Raw genomic sequence first — 19,229 nt, 5'->3', positions numbered from 1 at the left:
GCTTGTAGTTGGTATTCTTTCATCTTTTCTTTGAGTCTTCACCTTCAGTCAAATGTATCCGATTGCTTAACAAGTGCATTTTTCTTGTGGTTGGTTCTGGATCCTTGCCGGCGTTTGGGTTTGTATTGTTTCCGGAACGTTCCAGCAAGACCCGTTTGCTGTCGATGGCCAGAAGACAAGATGTGTGTGGCGAGATCTGGGCCGTTAGAACTCTGGATTGTTCGAGATACGAGTTCTAATTCGTACAGTTGTAGCACTACTTGTTTGTCTCTTTCTGCTTTCGATTAAGACAGCGCTGTGTGCTCTGTATGGTTCAGGGGAGAGGAAGAATTCATCACGAATCACAAAGGTAAACACTGGGCGCGAAATTCCTGACATCTTTGGCACTTTCTTTGCCGAACCCTGAATAAATCGCTCGCCTCCATCGACCGTCACTCAGCTCACGCACGCACTCTCCAAGTCTCCATTCCTGTCCATTGTGTTGCTCGTCTCGTCTCCTTTGCGCGATCTGACACGAAAATCTCGTCGCTGACAAACGCCACCATACATACGTTCCCATGGCGATCAGCAGCAGAGCAGCAGCTTGTACCGCGCTCAGCATCCCGAGCACCGCCGCCGCCGCGTCACTCTCGAGCGTCTCCGTGCACCGGAGAGCTCGGCCGAGGAAGGCGTTCGCAGCCGTGGCGCGCGCGACCAGCGCTGGCGGCGCGGTGCTGGACCCGCCGGCCTTCGACCAGTCCCAGCTCGACACCCTCCCCCCAGCACAAGAAGGTGAGCATTCAGCAACGCCGAACCAAAACCAGATCATCGTTTTGAGCTCTCCATTTCTGATGCTCGCTGCACTGATACTGATATATTGCGTTTGTGTCATTGCATGCAGGAGGAGACACGGGGAGGCTCAAGGACCGCAAGGGCACCGGCAGCGGCGACAGCTACAAGGTGCTGCTCCTAGACGACCCGCGCCACACCGAGAAGCACGGTATGCATTCTCCTTTTTTGTTCCTCCTCCTCCTCGATCGATCCTCTGGTAGTGGACTAGTGGTGGAATGATTGGACCGATGAAGCAATCCGTCTTTTCTTACCACCGTGTGTGTGTGTGTGTTTGCGTGCTGTGCAGTGGAGACGGCGTTGCCGCAGGTGGTGCCGTCCGTGACGGCCGAGGCGGCGCGGCAGCTCTTCCACGAGTCCCGGCAGAAAGGCGCCGCGCTGGTCATCGTCGCCGTCAAGGTACATACCACACGCATGCCCGCCCGCCCTCACTTTATTTGGTTCAGTCTGTCGAATAGCTAGCGCGCGGCGTGCACACCTCCGTTTTAAATCTCAGTTGAGCCAAGACTTGGAGGACACTCTTATTTAACTTGTTTCCCTTTCTCCTTGTATATTATAGGGGTAGGGTATGGCTTAGATATAGTGGTGGTAGTAGCTTTTTGGGCTATTTAAATTTAAGAGATTCTGTCATGATGGCTGAACAGGAGCATGCCGAGTTCTACGCGCAGATGATGGTCCGCCACGGGCTACGATCTGCCATCGAGCCCGAATCCGACATGGCAGCTTAACTTAACCGTGTTTTCAGAGACAAGAGCACCTGCCCATTTTCGGCGCTGGGTTTTGGAGGACCGGAGGCGATTTCAGCTAGTGCTAGTATGTAAGCTCTGAGCATTTATGTAATCACATGTAACATCAAGTAAGTGAAACCAACGAGATTCAGACATAGAAGCTCCGAGCACATTTTTCCATGGCGTTTCACGTCTGCCAGCCAGCGCGTCGAAATGCATGGTTCTGTCCAGTGACGCCAGCCACACATCCCAGCATGCGATTTTCTGGGCGAAGGTAGTGCTTTAAACGCTCTTATAGTATTTTTTCATGAAGGGAGTAACATTAAGTAAGTGAAGCCAAAGAGAATCAGAGAAGTGACTGTGCGCACAGAATCCTGCCAGCCAGCCAGCACGTCGAAATGGGCTGAGCTAGCGTATCATACTTGCATTCTTGAGTCTTGGGTGCCCGGTATGTCGACACGTCGGTCGGGACACGTCTTGGGTGCCAGAGCTTTGCATAGGGCCTGCGCGCGCACGCAGGCGACATCATTCCGTTCCGTGGCGACACGCATACGCACGGCAAGCCCCACCACACGAGTTGGTTGGTTGGTTCGTTCGTTCGTTGGGCGCTGTAGTGCAGAGCTCAACGTGAGATACGCACCACTGCTTCAGAAAAAAAAAAGGGGAAATGGAAGCGCATTCTCTATGCGTGTACTACGAACCAAACATGGCGCTTTCGGGTTCCCCGAAGCAATCTCTCTCTGCTTTCTTTCCTTTCCCCGTGCGTGCTGTGCTGCAATCATGCGGCAGTCAGCATGTTATTCTTTCCGGGAAGACTGCCCTCTGCCGCCGGCAGTCTAGTAGACTAGTAGTGCCACCGCCCGCCATCATCACAGCCCTGCAAAGCCCTTTTGCCGCTAATCACAGCGGCAGGCAGCATGTTCTTAATCCCATTCTCCTTTCTAGTAGCCGGCAATATTTGCAGCTGCAGCTCAGCTCCTTCGGGTCGTCAGCCAGTTTACCCACTCCAGCGGGCCTCATGCTCGCCATGTCCCGTGCATGTCGGGAACCATAGCTAGCCAGCACAGGTCACTCACGGCGGTGGTTCGGCCGCCCCTTTCCTCCACAGGACGGGACGCCGCTAGCTGCCGCGGCGCACAGCGGGCAGATGGGCGCCGCGAATTATTATTTTGGCGCTGCCCCGCTAGCTCCCGCCACTGCCTGTCTACTCTCGCCACCACCCCACGTTTCCGTCCCAGGCTCCAGCCCCATGTGCCCCCGCCTCATCTTCTTCCTCCCACCCCCGTTTCATTCACACACCCACGCTCGCCGCCACTCACTATACTATTGCGCTGCTGCCGACACGGCACCCCGAGCAGATACCGCGGTGCCAGCCAGCCAGCCAGCCAGCCGATCTGTAGCACCCGCGCCTAATGTAGTCTTGCAAGTCAGTGACCCAGCCCAGCCCAGCCAAGTACACGATCCGATCCTCCCTTTTCCCTCCTCCGCCACCCTGAGCTGTACTGCCCCCCGCCGCAGGTCAATCATCGCGTCGCCAAGGGGAAAATCTCCGCACATTTTGCGCCTCCTGTACTTGCTTGTTGCTTCCCTGTACCCACCGTGGGGGCGGGCGCGCTGGTCAGAGCGAATGAGAAGGAATGTGACGAGATCGGCTGTCCTCCTCCCCATTATTTCTTTAGTGCTTCCATCGACGGGGACCCAGCCCGGCCGAGGACCCTCTGAGCTGAGCTAGCTGTCATGGCGTAAGGATCGAAAACCAAATCCCCTGCTGCTGCTGAAATCCATGCAAGCAACCCGCCCGGCACCCCCGAGTATCTTATAGCTCCTGTCAGCAGCCGCAGCAGTGGTGGTGGCAGCAGTCGCGGCACGAGTGTTTGCGTACTGTGCAAGTGCAAGCAAGCTCAGCTCCACTGCCCGCCTCTTCCACTCCACCACCACCACCCGGTGTGCCACAGTCCAGCTCCAGCCATTGGAGCCTGCTCTGTCCGGCCCCCGATGGCTCGCGGGCTCGCGGCGGCTCTGCTGGCGCTGCTAGCGGCAGCGTCAGTGTCATTGCCGTCCGCCGCCGCCCCGGCCGACCAGGAGGGCGACCGGATCCGGGAGCTCCCGGGGCAGCCGCCCAACGTGGACTTCTCGCAGTACTCGGGCTACGTCACGGTCAACCCGGCCCGCGGCCGCGCGCTCTTCTACTGGCTCGTGGAGGCGGCGCCGGCGGCCGGGCCCATCGCGCCGCTCGTCCTCTGGCTCAACGGCGGGCCTGGCTGCTCCTCCGTCGGCTACGGCGCCTCCGAGGAGGTCGGCCCCTTCCGTATCCGGCCCGACGGGAAGACGCTCTACCACAACAAGAATTCCTGGAACAAGGGTGCGTAATCTTCTTCTTCTTCTTCAGCTTGAGCTCCAATTATTAGCACGCCGCATTGGTCCAATGTCGCCGGCGATTTTCACTCAGGGTGCGTGCGTTCTTGCTTGTGGCTGCAGCGGCCAATTTGCTCTTCTTGGAGTCGCCGGCCGGCGTGGGCTTCTCCTACTCCAACACGTCGATGGATCTGTACACCGCCGGAGACGCCAAGACAGGTAACCGATGGCTGGTCCATGGCCATTTTCGTGCGAGCTTTCCGGTGACACTGATTCTTTCGGAGTTTTGATGCCAACTTCCTGTCCTTTGCCTCTTTTTTTGTCTTGTCTTGTAGCACTGGATGCCTACGCTTTTCTGGTGAACTGGCTCGAGAGATTCCCACAGTACAAGTACAGGGAGTTCTACATTGCTGGAGAGAGCTATGCAGGTAATGTACTATTTTGTAAGGCCTGTTTGTAATGCAGGAATTTCGCAAGAATTCAACAGGAAATGGTTCAATTCTGGCAGGAATTTTTTGGAAAATCTCATCTTCCAAATTTGAATTCTCTGTTAAGATTCTTTGTTTAATGGAAGACTGGTTATTTCACATTTTCAGGCCATTATGTTCCCCAGCTAGCCAAGCTCATATACGAAAAGTACAATGGCACTCAGAATCCAACAATTAACCTCAAAGGATTCCTGGTAAATATTTGAAATTCATGTTTTATGGACTATTTTCCAATATACTCCCTCCGTCCCAAAATAAGTGTCTTTGATTTAGTACATCTTTAGAACAAAGTTGTACTAAATCAAACATATATTTTGGGACGGAGGGAGTACAAGCTAGTTTCTGGAAGCTTACTATTCCTAAAAATTAAGGTGGGGAATGCGGTTACCGACGACTACAATGACTATCTTGGCACATTTGAATACTGGTGGAGTCATGGCCTGATCTCTGACAGCACTTACCACAACTTGAAGAAGACATGCTTGTTTGATTCATCAGAGCACCCTTCCCCTGAATGTGTCAAGAACCTGAACCTGGCTAGTTCCGAAGAAGGCAACATCGACCCTTATAGCCTGTACACAAAGCCCTGCAATAGCTCAGCCTCTCTCAAACTTGGCCTGGGGGGACGCTATGTAAGTGTTTTGCTTCCGAACTTTTATAACTGATCATTTTGCAACTCGTTAAAATTCCAGTTCTTACATCAAAAGTACATTGGAGTGTGGATTCTATGAGCAGGCAGCAGTGCAATGTCAATAACGAAATGATGGTTAAACAACAGCCCAAGAGGGTAGTTGTTAAGCAGGGTAGACGAACTGAATTGATTTAATATCAGCCCAATAGGTTGGCCGCCATTTTAGACTGAATAAGGAGCAATGCAGTTCAGCTCGGTGTAGTTCTCTGCCAAGGAGGGTACAATTGGTCCAATAAATGGAAACCAAATGTCTGACAAACTGAAGTAACGGGTGCAATGAATAAATTGTCTATTGAAACTTATATTTTGGCGATTACGTTCGATCAGGCGTTTTTGCGTTTTTTAGAAGGTTCCTTTTTGTGTGTTGTACAGAGTGCATGCACTTCCATGCAACTGTGGCATTTAACACTGCTTGAATTTCGATAGTGGTACCAAGTATTTTAGATCAGACATACATGAATGTTGGCATGAAACGTGATGTTTATTCAATTTGCTACAGTAATTTGCATTGCCTTAGAACTATTTGTTCGATTTCTGATTCTTATTTATCTACCTAGGATTGTTATTTTCACTTGATTGAATAGATGTATGTCGTAGAACTAGATATTCTTTGATTGTATTGTTCGTCTATATATTTAAGCTGATGATACTTTTTACAGCCTTGGTTGTCCAGAGCTTATGATCCTTGCACCGAAAGATATTCAAATATATACTACAATCTGCCAGAAGTGCAGGCGGCGTTACACGCTAACACAACTGGAATTAAATACCCTTGGAAAACTTGCAGGTTTAAATCATTTTATCTGAAAATACACCTTAAAGTTCTGTTCCTTTCTTAAGCATATATATACTCATTTGGCTATTTATTGCAGTGATATTGTTGGATCGTATTGGGCGGATTCCCCCAGATCTATGCTTCCTATCTACCATGAGTTAATTGCAGCTGGTATCAAGATATGGGTATTCAGGTAAGTGCCAGAAGGCCCAGCACTTGCTTGTTTCAGATTTCTTATATTCCGCATGACCAAGCCATTTACGAGTTTGCTTGTAGATCTCTAGTATAAGTTTTTTTCAGTTTAGCCTGAAGTTCATCTTGTTTCTGAGTTACGGAATCATCTTCATGTGTTTGGTATTGACTAACAGCAGTATCTAAAGTACCACATTATATCGATATTGGCTTGTCTATAAATGGAGATCTTCTCCAAAATTTAGACTATTGCCCCTAAAGGGAATGAACAGGAATAGAACTCCATATTCCCACATTGTGAAATGATTTCTGGTTTGCTGCAAAATAGTCTAGTTGTATTATCTAGTCCTCATGGATAATAAGTGACCATGCATTTTACCTTTACGCAGTGGGGATACAGATGCTGTTGTTCCTGTAACCGCAACAAGATATTCGATAAGCGCTCTCAAGCTACCAACACTGATGAATTGGTACCCTTGGTATGACCATGGGAAGGTGGGTTCGCCGAAATAGTTACTCACTAAACTGAGAAAATTCTGTCCGAGAATGAACCGTTTCAATCTTACATCAAATGCTTTAACTATTTTGCAGGTTGGAGGTTGGAGTCAGGTTTACAAAGGACTAACCCTCGTCACCGTGGCAGGTGCAGGGCATGAGGTACCTCTGCACCGGCCTCGGCAAGCATTAATACTATTCAGACACTTCTTGAAGGACACACCGATGCCAACTCAATAGCCACTTGAAGCAAAATGATAGTGTAAACTACGAAAATCATATTCACCGTTTTCACATTCTTTTTTTTGTTTGATTTGATCATTACAACATTTTATTCAGTTATCTCTATTGAAAATGTATGTATCTTAGCAGATAGGGGAAACTGACATTTGTACTACTGCAGCTAAAAGAGCTCCTTGTATATGATATAGTGATTATTTGAGAAGTACAATTTCCAGATTCACTCATTGCACAGAAAGGAAATAACGGGCATTTTGCATATCCAATTTTTTGGAACAGAAAAATGGTGTTTCTAGTCCCATTGAATCCAACTGATTAACTGGGGTACTGGTTGCATGGACTGACCTGGAGCCTTGACTGCAAACCTTAATGTTGTGCTCCAATTCCGAATTCCCAGCGAGTTGACTGCATACAAGAACTGATATTTATAATAAACATAATAATGGTTCATCACATGAATTTATCTTGTCAGCCAGCTTATGGAATCAGTGATGACAAACTGAAATATATTTATCTGTGGATAATCAAAACGGAATCCATAATTTAGATATCAAGAGAGCAAAAACCCACACAGAAAGCTAGAATTAAGCCATTGAGAAATACTAGGTGGCTCAAAATTGCAACCATGGCTCACTACATTACCAGGACACAAAAACTATAGTAGGATCAACTTACACACATCAAACTCTGGGGTCTGTCTTCCAATATGAACAAAGGAACAAAATTCAGCAACGGTGTGTCGTATCATATCATAGAGAGAAGGGGTCAGCAGGAGGGGGATCGTCCGTCGAGGGCTGCAGCGCGCCGATCCTGATGAGGTAGTTCCTGCGCCTCGACGCGCCGACGCCGCCGCTATCGTCGCCCGGGCTCGTCCGCAGGTCGTCGTCGTCGTCCGAGCCGCCGCACGCGGACAGGCCGGCGGGGTCCTCGTCCTCGTCGACCTCGTAGGCGGCGCCGATGCGGCCGCCGCACTTGCCGCAGAGCAGGCGCGACCTCCGCCTGAAGAGGCGCCAGGTCCAGGGGCGGAGGCGGGGCGCGCAGGTGACCTCGTCGGCCTGCGTGAAGCGCGTCTCGTCGACGGCGACGAAGGCGACGACGCCCTTCTTCCTGATATTCTTGCCGTACTTGGAGCCGATGCCCGCCGTGTTCCGCGCCGCCGAGCTCAGGTTCAGCGCGTAGCCGCAGTACCCGCAGCTGCCATCAGCAGCAAATGAAAGAAAATCGAGCTATGAATCGCCAATCATTGACGCAAGAACCGTCTCGCCGGTGGAGAAGTGGAGGCATGGATGGAAGTGGAAGGTACCTGTAGGTGACGTCCTGGATGGAGGAGTAGCAGCTGTCGAGGGAGTTGGACCTCACCATGGACGGACGATGATCGGCGCTCGAGCTCTTGGTCGGAGTCGGGGAGCGTTCCACTTTGTCGAGGGAGTCGTGGGGAGAGTGGGGGCTAAAAAGAGCGGTTGCTTGCTGAGCTGATCGGGTCGAGCAGACGGACAGGGAGTAGTAGTACTAGTAGTACTTTGTCGTCCGGCGCCCCCCGTCTCGCCACCTCGCGCCGTGCGCTTATATAAAGTCCTTGCTAATTAATCGGGAGCGCCGGATAATCGGCATGGGTGCTTTGCTTCTGCTCTGACCATTGCGGGCACGCCAACTATCGCTACGGCGGCCGGACGGGCAGACGTGGATGCCGACGGGGCCTGCACCCACCGTCGGGGTGGACGCGTCGGAGCGTGCCATGTGTCGCGCGCCGGGGGGCCCTGGCCCGGCGGCGGTCGCGCATTCACGCCGGCCTCCGTGCCCATGTGCACGCCGCGGCCGGCTGCCGCTCGCTCGCTGGGGCATGGCCACGAAGAGCGTCCGCGAGGCACACGGTGCGCTGGGTTTTTGTAACTAAGGTCGTGACGTGCGGCGCCTCACTCCTCGATCACAAAGGTTACGCCGTCCTGCTTCTTGAAGTAGTACGTGGTGCGATCAACGTCCTGCAGATTCCACAAGTATGGTCAGATCAGATCTCAGGTCAGATGGGAAGAACCACTGTTGTGCAGAGCCAGGTGAAGCAAATGCCCTAGGCTCACTTGGTTTTTTAACAGACATGGTTCTCTCGATGAGACGATAAAGCTACACTTGATGCGTATAATTAGTACACCCTCTGTTCCTGAATATCCTTAATATAAGACGTTTTTGCAGTTCAATTTACATAAACTGCAAAAATGACTTATATTTAGGAACAGATGTAGCAACTTCTTCTAGTAAGATAAGATGTGATGTGATGATCAATTACATGGACGAACCAACCTATCTTAGTGCCAACAATTTGAGTTCGGCCAGAATGGTAATGGTACCCGATCGAGTTGTTTTAGATTGGGCGCACAGCATTTCTTCCATTAGAAAAATCTTGGTGGAGTACATCAGACTTTCAGCTCTACTTGCACTATTTAATCTAGGACAGGACAGGACGGAACGGGTTGGTTTCCAACTCCAGTAGATGAGTGATGCACTTCTACAATACTTGTATCAGGCTTTCGACTCGCTACCAAAATAAGATAGGCTGGTAGTTTTCCAACTGCAGCTTACAAAAGTTTACTTAAGATAAGAAAGGATGATGAATGCACCAATGTGCATAGCAGTAGCACATGGACTCATACGTGTAACGCGTACAAAATTGCAAACTCGTCATGAACTGTCTGACAAACTCTATGAGACTGAAATTTAGGTAACGCACTAGTGCAAAGTGTGAAAATACACAAATGCCCATTATATCATAACTAAACTGCCTCATGAAACTTCTGAAAATGGAGGCGGCAACTTCAGTATTGTCAACGGAAACATAGAAGGTCCTTCAAACGAAACTATTATGTTAGTATTGTGGTTCCCCTCACATTTCCTATTTAAGGTCGGTGCTATCAAGTCCAGTTTTATAACTAACAACGACACTGCAACTGCAAAGCTGGACAAAACTACATGGACGAATTCTTATTGATACAACATACTGGGCTTCCTGATCTAAACTTTAAAAGATAATCGAGCCCTCTTAGATTGGGTGCACAACATTTCTTAAAGGGCAGCTCGGTGCACGTAGCTCCCGCTTGCGCAGGGTCCAGGGAGCATTTCCCTACATTTCTGCAAGAGGCTGTTTCCAGGACTCGAACCCGTGACCTCATGGTCACAAGGCAACAACTTTACTGCTGAGGCAAGGCTCCCTTCGTGCACAACATTTCTTCCATTAAAAAAAAACTGGATGGAGTACATCCGACTTTCAACTTTACTTTAGACTATTCAATCTAGGATAGGTTGGTTTCCAAATCCAGCGGATGAATGATGCACTTCTATAAGATAATAATGCAGCAGCAATAGTTTTTATAGGCTTCCGACTCTACAACCAATAGCAGTACAAGGAAGGCTGGCGGTTTTCCAACTCAAGATCACAAAAGTTTACTTAAGACAGGATGAATACCACTGTAGATAGCACATGGACTTGTAAGTGTAATAGCCTAATAGGTACTACCATAAAATTGCAAACTCTTTTTCGAGGGTACGCCAATGGCGTACCTTAGCTTTATAGAAGGGAGAAAAAAATGTATAAGAGTTTACAAAGTGCCGGTTGGGCTACAACCAGCCTGACCGAGCCACCACTCCACCCACACACTACTCGACTACTCAATCACACATTGCTCTCCAAAAGCTCCTGCCGTGGCCCACATCCTCAGCTCGTCGAAGATCGTGTCTACCGTGTCTTGTTCACTCTTGATCTGGCCCGAACCAAACACCCTCGCATTCCTTTGTTTCCATAACGTCCAACAGATGAGCATGACAAAAGAATCAAACCCCTTTCTAGAGTGCTTAAGAAAACGCTTTCTAGTGTCCGACCACCAATGCACCAAGCTAGAATCATATGTTGGGCAAAGCTCCGTGGGCAACCCCATCCTAAGAATGCAAGTGAACCAAACTTGCCTCGAGAACACACATTGCAGCAAAATGTGGTCCACCGTGTCCTCCTCTTGGTCACAAAGAAAGCATTGAGAAATTTGATCTTGTAGGTTATGCCTCACTCTTCTGTCGGAAGTCCATAGCCGATATTGGACCGCCAGCCACATGAAGATTTTGCACGCCAGAGGGCCCCAGCACTTCCAAATAGCTCCAAAGGAGTGGAATCTAACTCCTCCCTCACATAGCATCTTGTATGCAGAAGATGCGGTGTAAGTCCCCGACGCATTCCAAGCCCAAATGGGACTGTCCTCGGACTGCTCATCCAGATGCACCTCCTCAAGGATCTCCCAAAGGCCTATAAATTGGGTAAGGCCTTCCGTATACAAGTCGCCGACCACATCATTCATCCATGAGTGCATGTCAAGTGCCTCTCGAACACGTCTCCTGTTGGCCACTTGCGTACGAACAGGCTTTGCCACCAATGGAGCGACCTCTGCAATGGTAGCACCCTGGATCCATCTATCCTTCCAGAACAAGGTTTTGTCCCCAGCACCAACTCTCCATTTCACCAAGCTACTGAACGCCTGCGCAGCCGATTTGTCCGCAGCCAAGCAGAGCCCTTGCCACGGCCTGGAAGGGTCCGTGCGTCTGAGCCATTCCCACCTCAACCTTAGAGCAATGCCGTGTTTGTGAAGATCAATAACGCCCAGCCCTCCCATGAGCTTAGGCCTACATACTCTCGCCCAAGATACGACACATTTACCTCCCTTGATTTCCTCAGTCCCGGCCCAGAAGAAGGCCCTACATCCTTTGTCCACTTTGTCAAGAGCCCATTTTGGCGCCTCCGCAATCATAAGGTGGTGAGTGGCCCGCGCTCTCATGACCTGATTGACAAGAACCAGCCTGCCTGGTCTAGTCACCAAACCCCTTTGCCATCCTGGCAACATGTGGAGAGCCGCGTCCACCATAGGCTGTCACTCCGATCTTTTCAACTGCCAAATACTTAGCTGCAATCCAAGGTACTTACAAGGAAAGGTGGCAAGCTTCCATGGCAGCGCCGATTTCACAATATCCTCATCCTCCGGCTCTGCCCGAATCATAATTGCCGCCGATTTAGCAAAATTTACTCTTAGTCCAGAGGCAACTCCAAAGATGGTAAGAGATTCTCTGACTAACGCCAGGTCCGGCCGTGTGGGTTTGATGAACAGAACCACATCATCGGCATATAAAGACAGCCTCTGCACCGGGCTACATCCATGGATGCGACTCATAACTCCAGCTTCATGCGCCTTGATAATGATATGCGTGAGGATATCCATGGCTATAACAAAGAGTAAGGGGGAGATCGAATCCCCTTGCCTCAAACCTTTAGCATGCATGAACTTATCTCCCGCTTGCCCATTTACGATCACTCTGGAACTGGCCGTCGTAAGCATGGTGGCGATCCAAGAAATCCACCGCTCCGAAAAGCCCTTGGCTCTCAACACTTCAAACAGGAACAGCCATGACAAGGAGTCAAAGGCCTTAGTAATGTCAAGCTTGAGCAGAACACCTTTAGCTTTCCTTTTGTGCATCATCCTCGCCACTTGTCTCACGAGCAGAAAATTGTCGTGCAAGCATGTCCCTTTTATGAAAGCTGACTGATTCACCTGGACAAGGTCTCCCATGCGCGGTCGAAGCCTCGAAGTAAGAAGCTTGGAAGCAATCTTGGGCATGCTATGCACAAGGCTAATCGGCCGGAAATCGAAGACAGAAGAAGCATCCGGGGACTTCGGCAAGAGAGTGATGAGGGCTTGGTTAAGCCTCCCAAAACCCCTCCCATTTCCAAGAAACAACTTATGAATAGCGGCCATCAGATCCTCCTTGATCACTTCCCAAGATTTTTGAAAGAACAAGCCAATGAACCCATCCGGACCTGGTGCTTTATCAGAGGGAAGATCCTTAATGACTGCCCACACCTCCTCTTCAGTAAACACCCGGTCTTGCTCCGATAAATCTACATGAGCGACTCCAAGCCCCTCCAAATCGAGTGTGTACTCTCTAGCAACGTCCTTGCCCAACAAATCCTTGTAGGCATTATAAAAGGCTTCCTCCTTGCCTTTCTGATCCGTGATAGTGCGCCCTTCCATGTTCAATGAAGGTATGTAGTTCTTCATACGCCTCCCATTCGCCACCAAATGAAACAAGCGAGTGTTAGCATCCCCTTCTTGAAGCCAAGATAGTCTAGACCTTTGTCTCGCAATGGTTCTCTCTAAAGATGCCAACCCAAGTACCAGTTGCTTCAGAGTTCTTCTTAGCCATCTCTCCTCCTCCGTGAGCCTACGATTTTCCATGGCGCAGTTGAACCGCAAGATAACAATGTTTGCAATGGCGATCTGCAACTTGATATTACCAATCTCTCTTTGTCCCCAAGCGGCAAGGGCTCTAGCCGTGTTGCGAAGTAACATGTCCAGCCTCAAGAAAGGATCCGTGATATCGGGGTCACAAACCCATGCCTCCTTTACGATATCCAGAAAACCCTCCATTTTAACCCAAAACTTCTCGAAGCGGAACCTCTTTTTATAGTGCATTGGCTCATGGAGTGTGAGATGCAATGGGCAATGATCGGAATACTCCGTGGACAGGGCTTGCAACAAACAATCCGGGTGATCTATCTCCCAATCCACTGATACGAACGCACGGTCGATCTTGGTAAGCGTGGGCGTCTCCCTTTCGTTACTCCACGTGAACTTTCGCCCATGCAAAAATAGCTCCTTGAGCGCGTTGTTATCCACGAAACGCTTGAATTTCCCCATCATTCTCCGGTCTAAATTGGAGTTATTCTTATCCGCCGCGTATAGGATAAGATTAAAGTCCCCAACCACAAGCCATGGCCCCGGACAGAGCAATCTTCTCTCCGAGAGCTCATTCAAGAAATTGATCTTATGCTCATCCTCTTGCGGCCCATATACTACGGTAAGCCACCAAGGTGTCCCCTCCTTAGGCGAGACATACCCTGTGATGCAATGAGAGTCATTGACAAAGTTAGTAACCATCACTCGAGTGGTGTCCCAAGCAACAAAGATGCCACCCCTCGTCTCCGACGCCGGTAAATAGGTAAAACCATCATAGTTTGGCCCCATGCATTGCAGGATTACAAAAATGTTCACTACCTCTAGCTTGGTTTCTAAAATACATACAATCGCCGCGTTCACCGAGTCAACAAATCCTCTAAGAGCCTTCCTCTTGGCCGGGTTGTTAAGGCCTCTGACGTTCCAACACACCAACTCCATAGCGTTGACAGACATCGGAGAATGATGACTCCAACACCGTCGCAACCCTCGACGCTACTGCGCCATAACTGGCACCTCCATACCTGCCTCCCCTGCTAGATTGAGGGGTATGGCCTTCCCAAAGATGGCCGCGATGGCCCTCAGCTGTGGCTCCTGCAGTGGTGAATCGAACACCGTACGAAGCTGACCTAGAGCGTCCTCAGAGACGGCCAGATCCTCACAATCAAAGCCTAGAGTCTTAAGTATCACCATTTCAGCTGCCGAAGCCTTGGACTTCCTAGCGCCACCGGAACACACAGACCGGGTCGTGCGTCGAGGCGTGAAAGGGTCTTGACCAGTTCGAACTCCTCTAAGCCCTTCGAACTCTCTAAGAAGAGGCGGCGCAAGTTTCTTCAGCAGCCCGGCGCAAAAAGTTTTGATGTTACCCAGCGCAGCGATCTCCTTGGCCGAAAGATTTCCTTCCTGGAGCTGCAGTGAGCCATCCGCGCAAGCAGCCAAGTCAGACGCAGAAACGCGCAAGTTCCTCTCCCCGCATGCAGCGTACGTGGTCACATCATTGCATGCAACAGTGGGCATCGACTCCTGTAGAACGTGACCCACCACCGGTGAATCAAACCAGCCTCTCCACCTCTCCTGTCGCCATCTGTGCCTGCATCAGATCCCTGACCGGGGCCCATCCGTCTGTTGCCTTGTCGGGGCACAATAGCTGCGAATCCACTTCCTCGGCCCTTGTGCCCTCCTGGGCCACCTCCAAGCCTCCCGACGCATCCTGATTGGCTGGATCCAAATCCTCGATCCCCCTCGAACCAGCAGCCGCCTCGGGATCCACTGGGTCCATCCCGCCAGCCAGAGGCGAACGCGCCTCCTCTGCAGCTTTATCCACCGGTACAGACGCCTCGGGATCCACCACGGACCGGACCAAGTGCTGAGCCTCGGGATTGGCTCGGCCCCGCTCCAGGGCCCCACCATGGTCAAAAGCCACCTGCTCCGCCCTGTCCCTGACAACAGCGGCCGGATTTTCTGTGGCACTCGCCATCCTCCCTGGATCAACTGTGGCCACAGGCTCCACCAGCGCGACCTCGGCAGTCAGCGGCCCGCCCTCTCCAACCCTGGTTGCCACCGTGGTGACCGCGGTGACCACCGGCGCGTGCATCCTCGCCGCAGATCCCTGCGCCATGGGCGGGATTCTCCAGTCTGACGGACCAATACGCCCCAACAGGGCACGCATGTAGGAACCGCCATGCGCCCCGTTGCCCTGAGCGCCTCCACGCCGATCACGGACTCCTCTCGACCACGGCAGCACTCTCCACTCACCCCTGCCAGAGAAGTCACCGGAATCCTCAGGTAACCCGCTCTGACCGCTACCATCGGAGCTTGGCGGCCTCAACCAGCGCTCCGGGCCTTCATGATCACGGACCCTGCCGAGTGAATCATGATCTTGTACTCAAGTAGCGCACGGGACGTGGGCGATCTCGCCGCCGGTCCTCCAACCATCTCCGGCTCCGGAACCCAGAGCCGCCTATCTGCAGGCACCTCGTCTGGATCCACGCACCAGGCCCTAACTTTGAACAATGACAAGTCTTCCCTGTTCTCAGTCTCCGGCGCCAAGCTTTCCACCAAACATGACGAGCCCAGAAGCTCCGCCGCCGTCTCGGACGTCCAAGCGTGGGAAGGGATTCCTTCGATCATAAGGTCAACCTGCGTCCTCATCACCCTCGAGACCGCCTGCGCTTGCTTGAGCCATGGCTTGACAAACAGCTTAAAGTAGCCATGCTCGACTGTCCCCGCCGCCAACGCCTTGTTGCGCAACTCCGGCGACGCGAACACCACCAGAAAGTCCTCGGGATGGAACTTCAGAACCGAAAAACGGTGGCGCGGGATGCACAGCTCCACCGACAGCGCCTCCGCAGCTTCCTGACAAGAGACCTCTGGCCTGGTGCCGCCCACATAGGCCACCACCGCCAGCCTCAGGCGCTGCTCAAGATCCTCCATCTCCGGCGTACGGCGAAGAACGCAGACACTGCCAGAAGTAGCCGCGGCTGCAACCGACGCCTGCACAGACCCCACAGGTGCGATGGCGACCGGGACTGGCGAGGATCTCTCCAAAGGAGCGATCTGCCTAGCCACCGGTGCCAGCCTGCCCGCTTGTCCGGCCTGCGTCGACGGCTGCGAAGCCCTTGCCACCTTGGCCACCGCCTCACGCCGGAGATCCTCCTCAGACCTGGGGCTCCGAGGCCTCTTGCACGCCGTAGAGATGTGGCCTTCCACACCACATCTAATGCACAGCGGGGGGAACCAACAGTCTTCACGGCGATGCCCTTCACGGAAACAGCTGAAGCAAAGACCAAAGAGGTCAGCCGGGATCTCCCTCCTCTCCGGCGACGACGCCTGCGAACGGGGGGAGCGCGACCTCGCGCCACCCAACGCCGCCTGCTGCCGAAGCGCTCGCCTTTTGCGCCACAGCGCCTTGCGCGACGGCCCCGGCTTGCGCCACGGCAGAGCGGGGCCCGCCTCCTGGGCCGCCGGCGCACCACCAGCACCGGTGGAGAAGCCCTCGGACCCCGACGAACCAGACAGCCCAAGACCGGAGACGATAGGCTGGAGCTTGGAAGAGACAGACGCCGGGCTCGCAGATCCATCCGCCATGGCGAGAGCAAACGAGAACGAGAAGCGGGGGGAAAGCACCGGGACCTAGAGGCCGCCGGGGCTAAAGGGGGTGGACGCCGGGGCCGGAGTGGCCGCCGGCGTAGGGGAAGGGGAGAGGGGTGGACGCCGGGGCCGGAGTGGCCGCCGGCGGAGGAGAGCGCTCTAGAGCGGAGGAACAGGGAGCGGGGAAGAGAGCGTCGTCGTGTGCGTGGTGGTTGCCAGCCACTGAGCTGAGGTTAAAATTGCAAACTCATCATGAACTGTCTGACAAACTTTCTGAAATCGAGAATTAGGTAACATACTTGTCAAAAAGTGTAAAAAATGCACAAATGTTCATATATCATAACTAAATTGCCTCATGAAACTTCTGAAAATGGAGGCAGCGACTTCAGTATTGTCTACAGTAGCATAGCAGCTACTTCAAACGAAACTCTTATCTTAGTATTGTGGTTTCCCTCACGTTTCCTAATTAAGGTCGCTGCGCTATTAAGTTCAGTTTTATAACTAAGAATGACACTGCAACTGCAAAGCTAGACAAAGCTACCTCGGATTTTATTAGAAGCCAGATGGAACGGTTGTTGTCCAGACTCCAAACGAACTAAATGCAGTAAAGAACTTATAATAGTGCAATGATATGACACTACGACACTCACATTGGTGTTGCTCAGCTCCAGGTTAATGTAATATAGTTTTATAACTTCACACCCTAAAGAGACGATGAGATGATAAACTTAGAGTTGATGTGTATAATTAAATTCTTTAAGGGAGATCCGTAGATGTAATCAACTACATGGCCGAATTCTTTGCAACATACTGGGCTTGATCTAAAGTCTCAAGGATATCCGAGCTCTTTTTTTTTAGATTGGGTGCACGACATTTCTTAACTCTACCTATGTTGTCTCAACATAGCCGGTCCCAAGCCCGGGTAAAGGAGGAGGGTTGTGATAGGCTTGGCGAGCCAACGTAAAAACTCAGCCACTCTTATGAAGATGAAACCCGAAAGATTTTCGTTGGGGCGTAACCCTCTCAGCGACGCGCCACATCGGAATCTGAAGGATTGAACTATCACCAAGGAACTAGCCATGGACAGAGGTGCGTGGAAGCTTGCTATCCATGTGCCAGAACCATGAGTTGGTCGCGAGATCTTATGGGTTTCACCTCTAGCCTAACCTAACTTGTTTGGGACTAAATGCTTTGTTGTTGTTGTTGTTGGGTGCATGACATTTCTTCCATTAGGAAAATCTGGATGGAGTACAGCAGGCTTTCAACTCTACCTAGATTATTCAATCTAGGACAGGATAGGACAGGTTGGTTTCCAACTCCAGCGGATGAATGATGCACTTCTATAAGATAATAATGCAGCAGCAAAAGTTTAAATAGGCTTCCGACTCTATCTACAACCAATAGCAGTATAAGAAAGGCTGGCGGTTTTCCAAGTCCACCTCACAATAGTTCACTCAAGAAAGGGTGAATGTACCACTGTGGGTAGCAGTAGCACATGGACTAAGTGAATGCTTTACAATAGAAATGCGTAGATAATTGTGGACTCGTCAAGAACTGTCTGACAAACTCGCTGAAATTAGTAAAACTTTAGGTAACGTGCTTGTGTGCAAAGTGTGAAAAAATGCACAAAAAATTGTGTAGTATTATAAACTGTCGCATGAAATTTCTGAAAATTGAGGTAGCAACTTCAGTATTGTCTACAGTGGTACTCCTACCATAGAAGCTACTTCCAAAGGAACTCTTATCTTGGTATTGTGATTTCTCTTGCATTTCAAAATTAAGACTGGTAATATGTCAGGCTCTACAGCTCTAAGAAGACACAAGAAACAAATAAGTTCAACGAACAATGACACTGCAACTGCAAAGCGAGGCAAAACTTCCTAGAATTAAATTAGAAGCCAGATGGAACGATTGTTCCCCAGATGCACTAAATGCAGTAAATAAGGAACTAGTAGTACAACTAGGGTGGTCATAGTGGGAGTAACATAGGTAGTAACATAGATGCCACATAAGCAAAAATGTTGATGTGGCAAGTAGTTAATGAGGAGAGAGGCAAATAGAGTAACATAATATGTTACCATCACATAGCGCTTTTCAATGCAAAATGAGTCTACAAGACAATAAATGAACATGTGTATGTTACTACACATATGACACTTCCCACTATAAGGGTAGTAACATAGAGTAGTAACATATGTATGTTACTACTCTAAGTTACTCCCCACTATGACCAGCCCGCAATGACATAGTAGCACTCACATTGGTGTTGCTCAGCTCCAGGTTATAGAAATCCAGGGTGTCTCCCTTGAACAGCGGCCCGGCGTGCCAGGTCCCGGCGTGCAGCTTGAGGAACTTGGGACCGGGGACCCGGAAGACGCGGACCTCGGACGGATCCGGAGGCAGATAGTAGTGCCCGGCGGGCGACTGCACGGGAGTCCTGCCACCATCCTGGCCACTGTGCTCGTCCACGACGGAAGGCTTTGCCACGCCGAGGTACCAGTCCTGGCCGCCGATGGAGCCCAGGCACTGCGTGACGCTGGCGTGGTGGGTGATGGTCGAGAACCTGAGCGGCCTGCTCTCCAATCTCAT

At 51.0% G+C, this 19,229-nt stretch overlaps 4 protein-coding genes across 5 annotated transcripts; 2 read left to right on the top strand and 2 right to left on the bottom strand.

The window, feature by feature from the left end:
- Window positions 1–124: 124 nt before the first annotated feature.
- Window positions 125–1,862, top strand: LOC119277491 (ATP-dependent Clp protease adapter protein CLPS2, chloroplastic-like). Its single transcript, XM_037558773.1, has 4 exons — window positions 125–771; window positions 881–979; window positions 1,118–1,227; window positions 1,473–1,862. The coding sequence occupies exons 1-4, from the start codon at window positions 558–560 to the stop codon at window positions 1,554–1,556; spliced, it is 507 nt and encodes a 168-aa protein (XP_037414670.1). The 5' UTR covers window positions 125–557; the 3' UTR covers window positions 1,557–1,862.
- A 950-nt stretch (window positions 1,863–2,812) lies between these two features.
- LOC119277487 (serine carboxypeptidase-like 27) lies at window positions 2,813–7,019 on the top strand. The gene is made up of 9 exons (XM_037558769.1): window positions 2,813–3,918; window positions 4,035–4,130; window positions 4,247–4,339; window positions 4,508–4,593; window positions 4,771–5,031; window positions 5,750–5,877; window positions 5,963–6,058; window positions 6,447–6,552; window positions 6,649–7,019. The coding sequence occupies exons 1-9, from the start codon at window positions 3,552–3,554 to the stop codon at window positions 6,790–6,792; spliced, it is 1,377 nt and encodes a 458-aa protein (XP_037414666.1). The 5' UTR covers window positions 2,813–3,551; the 3' UTR covers window positions 6,793–7,019.
- Window positions 7,020–7,181: 162 nt separating this feature from the next.
- Window positions 7,182–8,554, bottom strand: LOC119277488 (uncharacterized protein At4g08330, chloroplastic-like). Of its 2 annotated transcripts, XR_005137149.1 has the most exons (3): window positions 8,096–8,554; window positions 7,468–7,986; window positions 7,182–7,197 (listed from the first exon to the last, which is right to left on the bottom strand). XR_005137149.1 is itself a non-coding variant. In XM_037558770.1 (2 exons), the coding sequence occupies exons 1-2, from the start codon at window positions 8,152–8,154 to the stop codon at window positions 7,542–7,544; spliced, it is 504 nt and encodes a 167-aa protein (XP_037414667.1). In that variant the 5' UTR covers window positions 8,155–8,551; the 3' UTR covers window positions 7,314–7,541. The 2 variants fall into 2 exon arrangements, 1 of the variants encoding a protein (XP_037414667.1); XM_037558770.1 differs by lacking the exon at window positions 7,182–7,197 and having other exon boundaries at window positions 7,314–7,986; window positions 8,096–8,551.
- Window positions 8,555–8,571: 17 nt separating this feature from the next.
- LOC119277489 lies at window positions 8,572–19,229 on the bottom strand. The gene is made up of 2 exons (XM_037558771.1): window positions 18,900–19,229; window positions 8,572–8,771 (listed from the first exon to the last, which is right to left on the bottom strand). Exons 1-2 carry the CDS (start codon window positions 19,227–19,229, stop codon window positions 8,706–8,708), a joined length of 396 nt encoding a protein of 131 aa, XP_037414668.1. The 3' UTR covers window positions 8,572–8,705.

This window comes from Triticum dicoccoides, chromosome 3B, assembly GCF_002162155.2.
Source record: "Triticum dicoccoides isolate Atlit2015 ecotype Zavitan chromosome 3B, WEW_v2.0, whole genome shotgun sequence".
In the NCBI taxonomy this organism is placed as follows: Eukaryota; Viridiplantae; Streptophyta; class Magnoliopsida; order Poales; family Poaceae; genus Triticum; species Triticum dicoccoides.
This window is presented reverse-complemented; position numbering and strand designations above follow the sequence as displayed.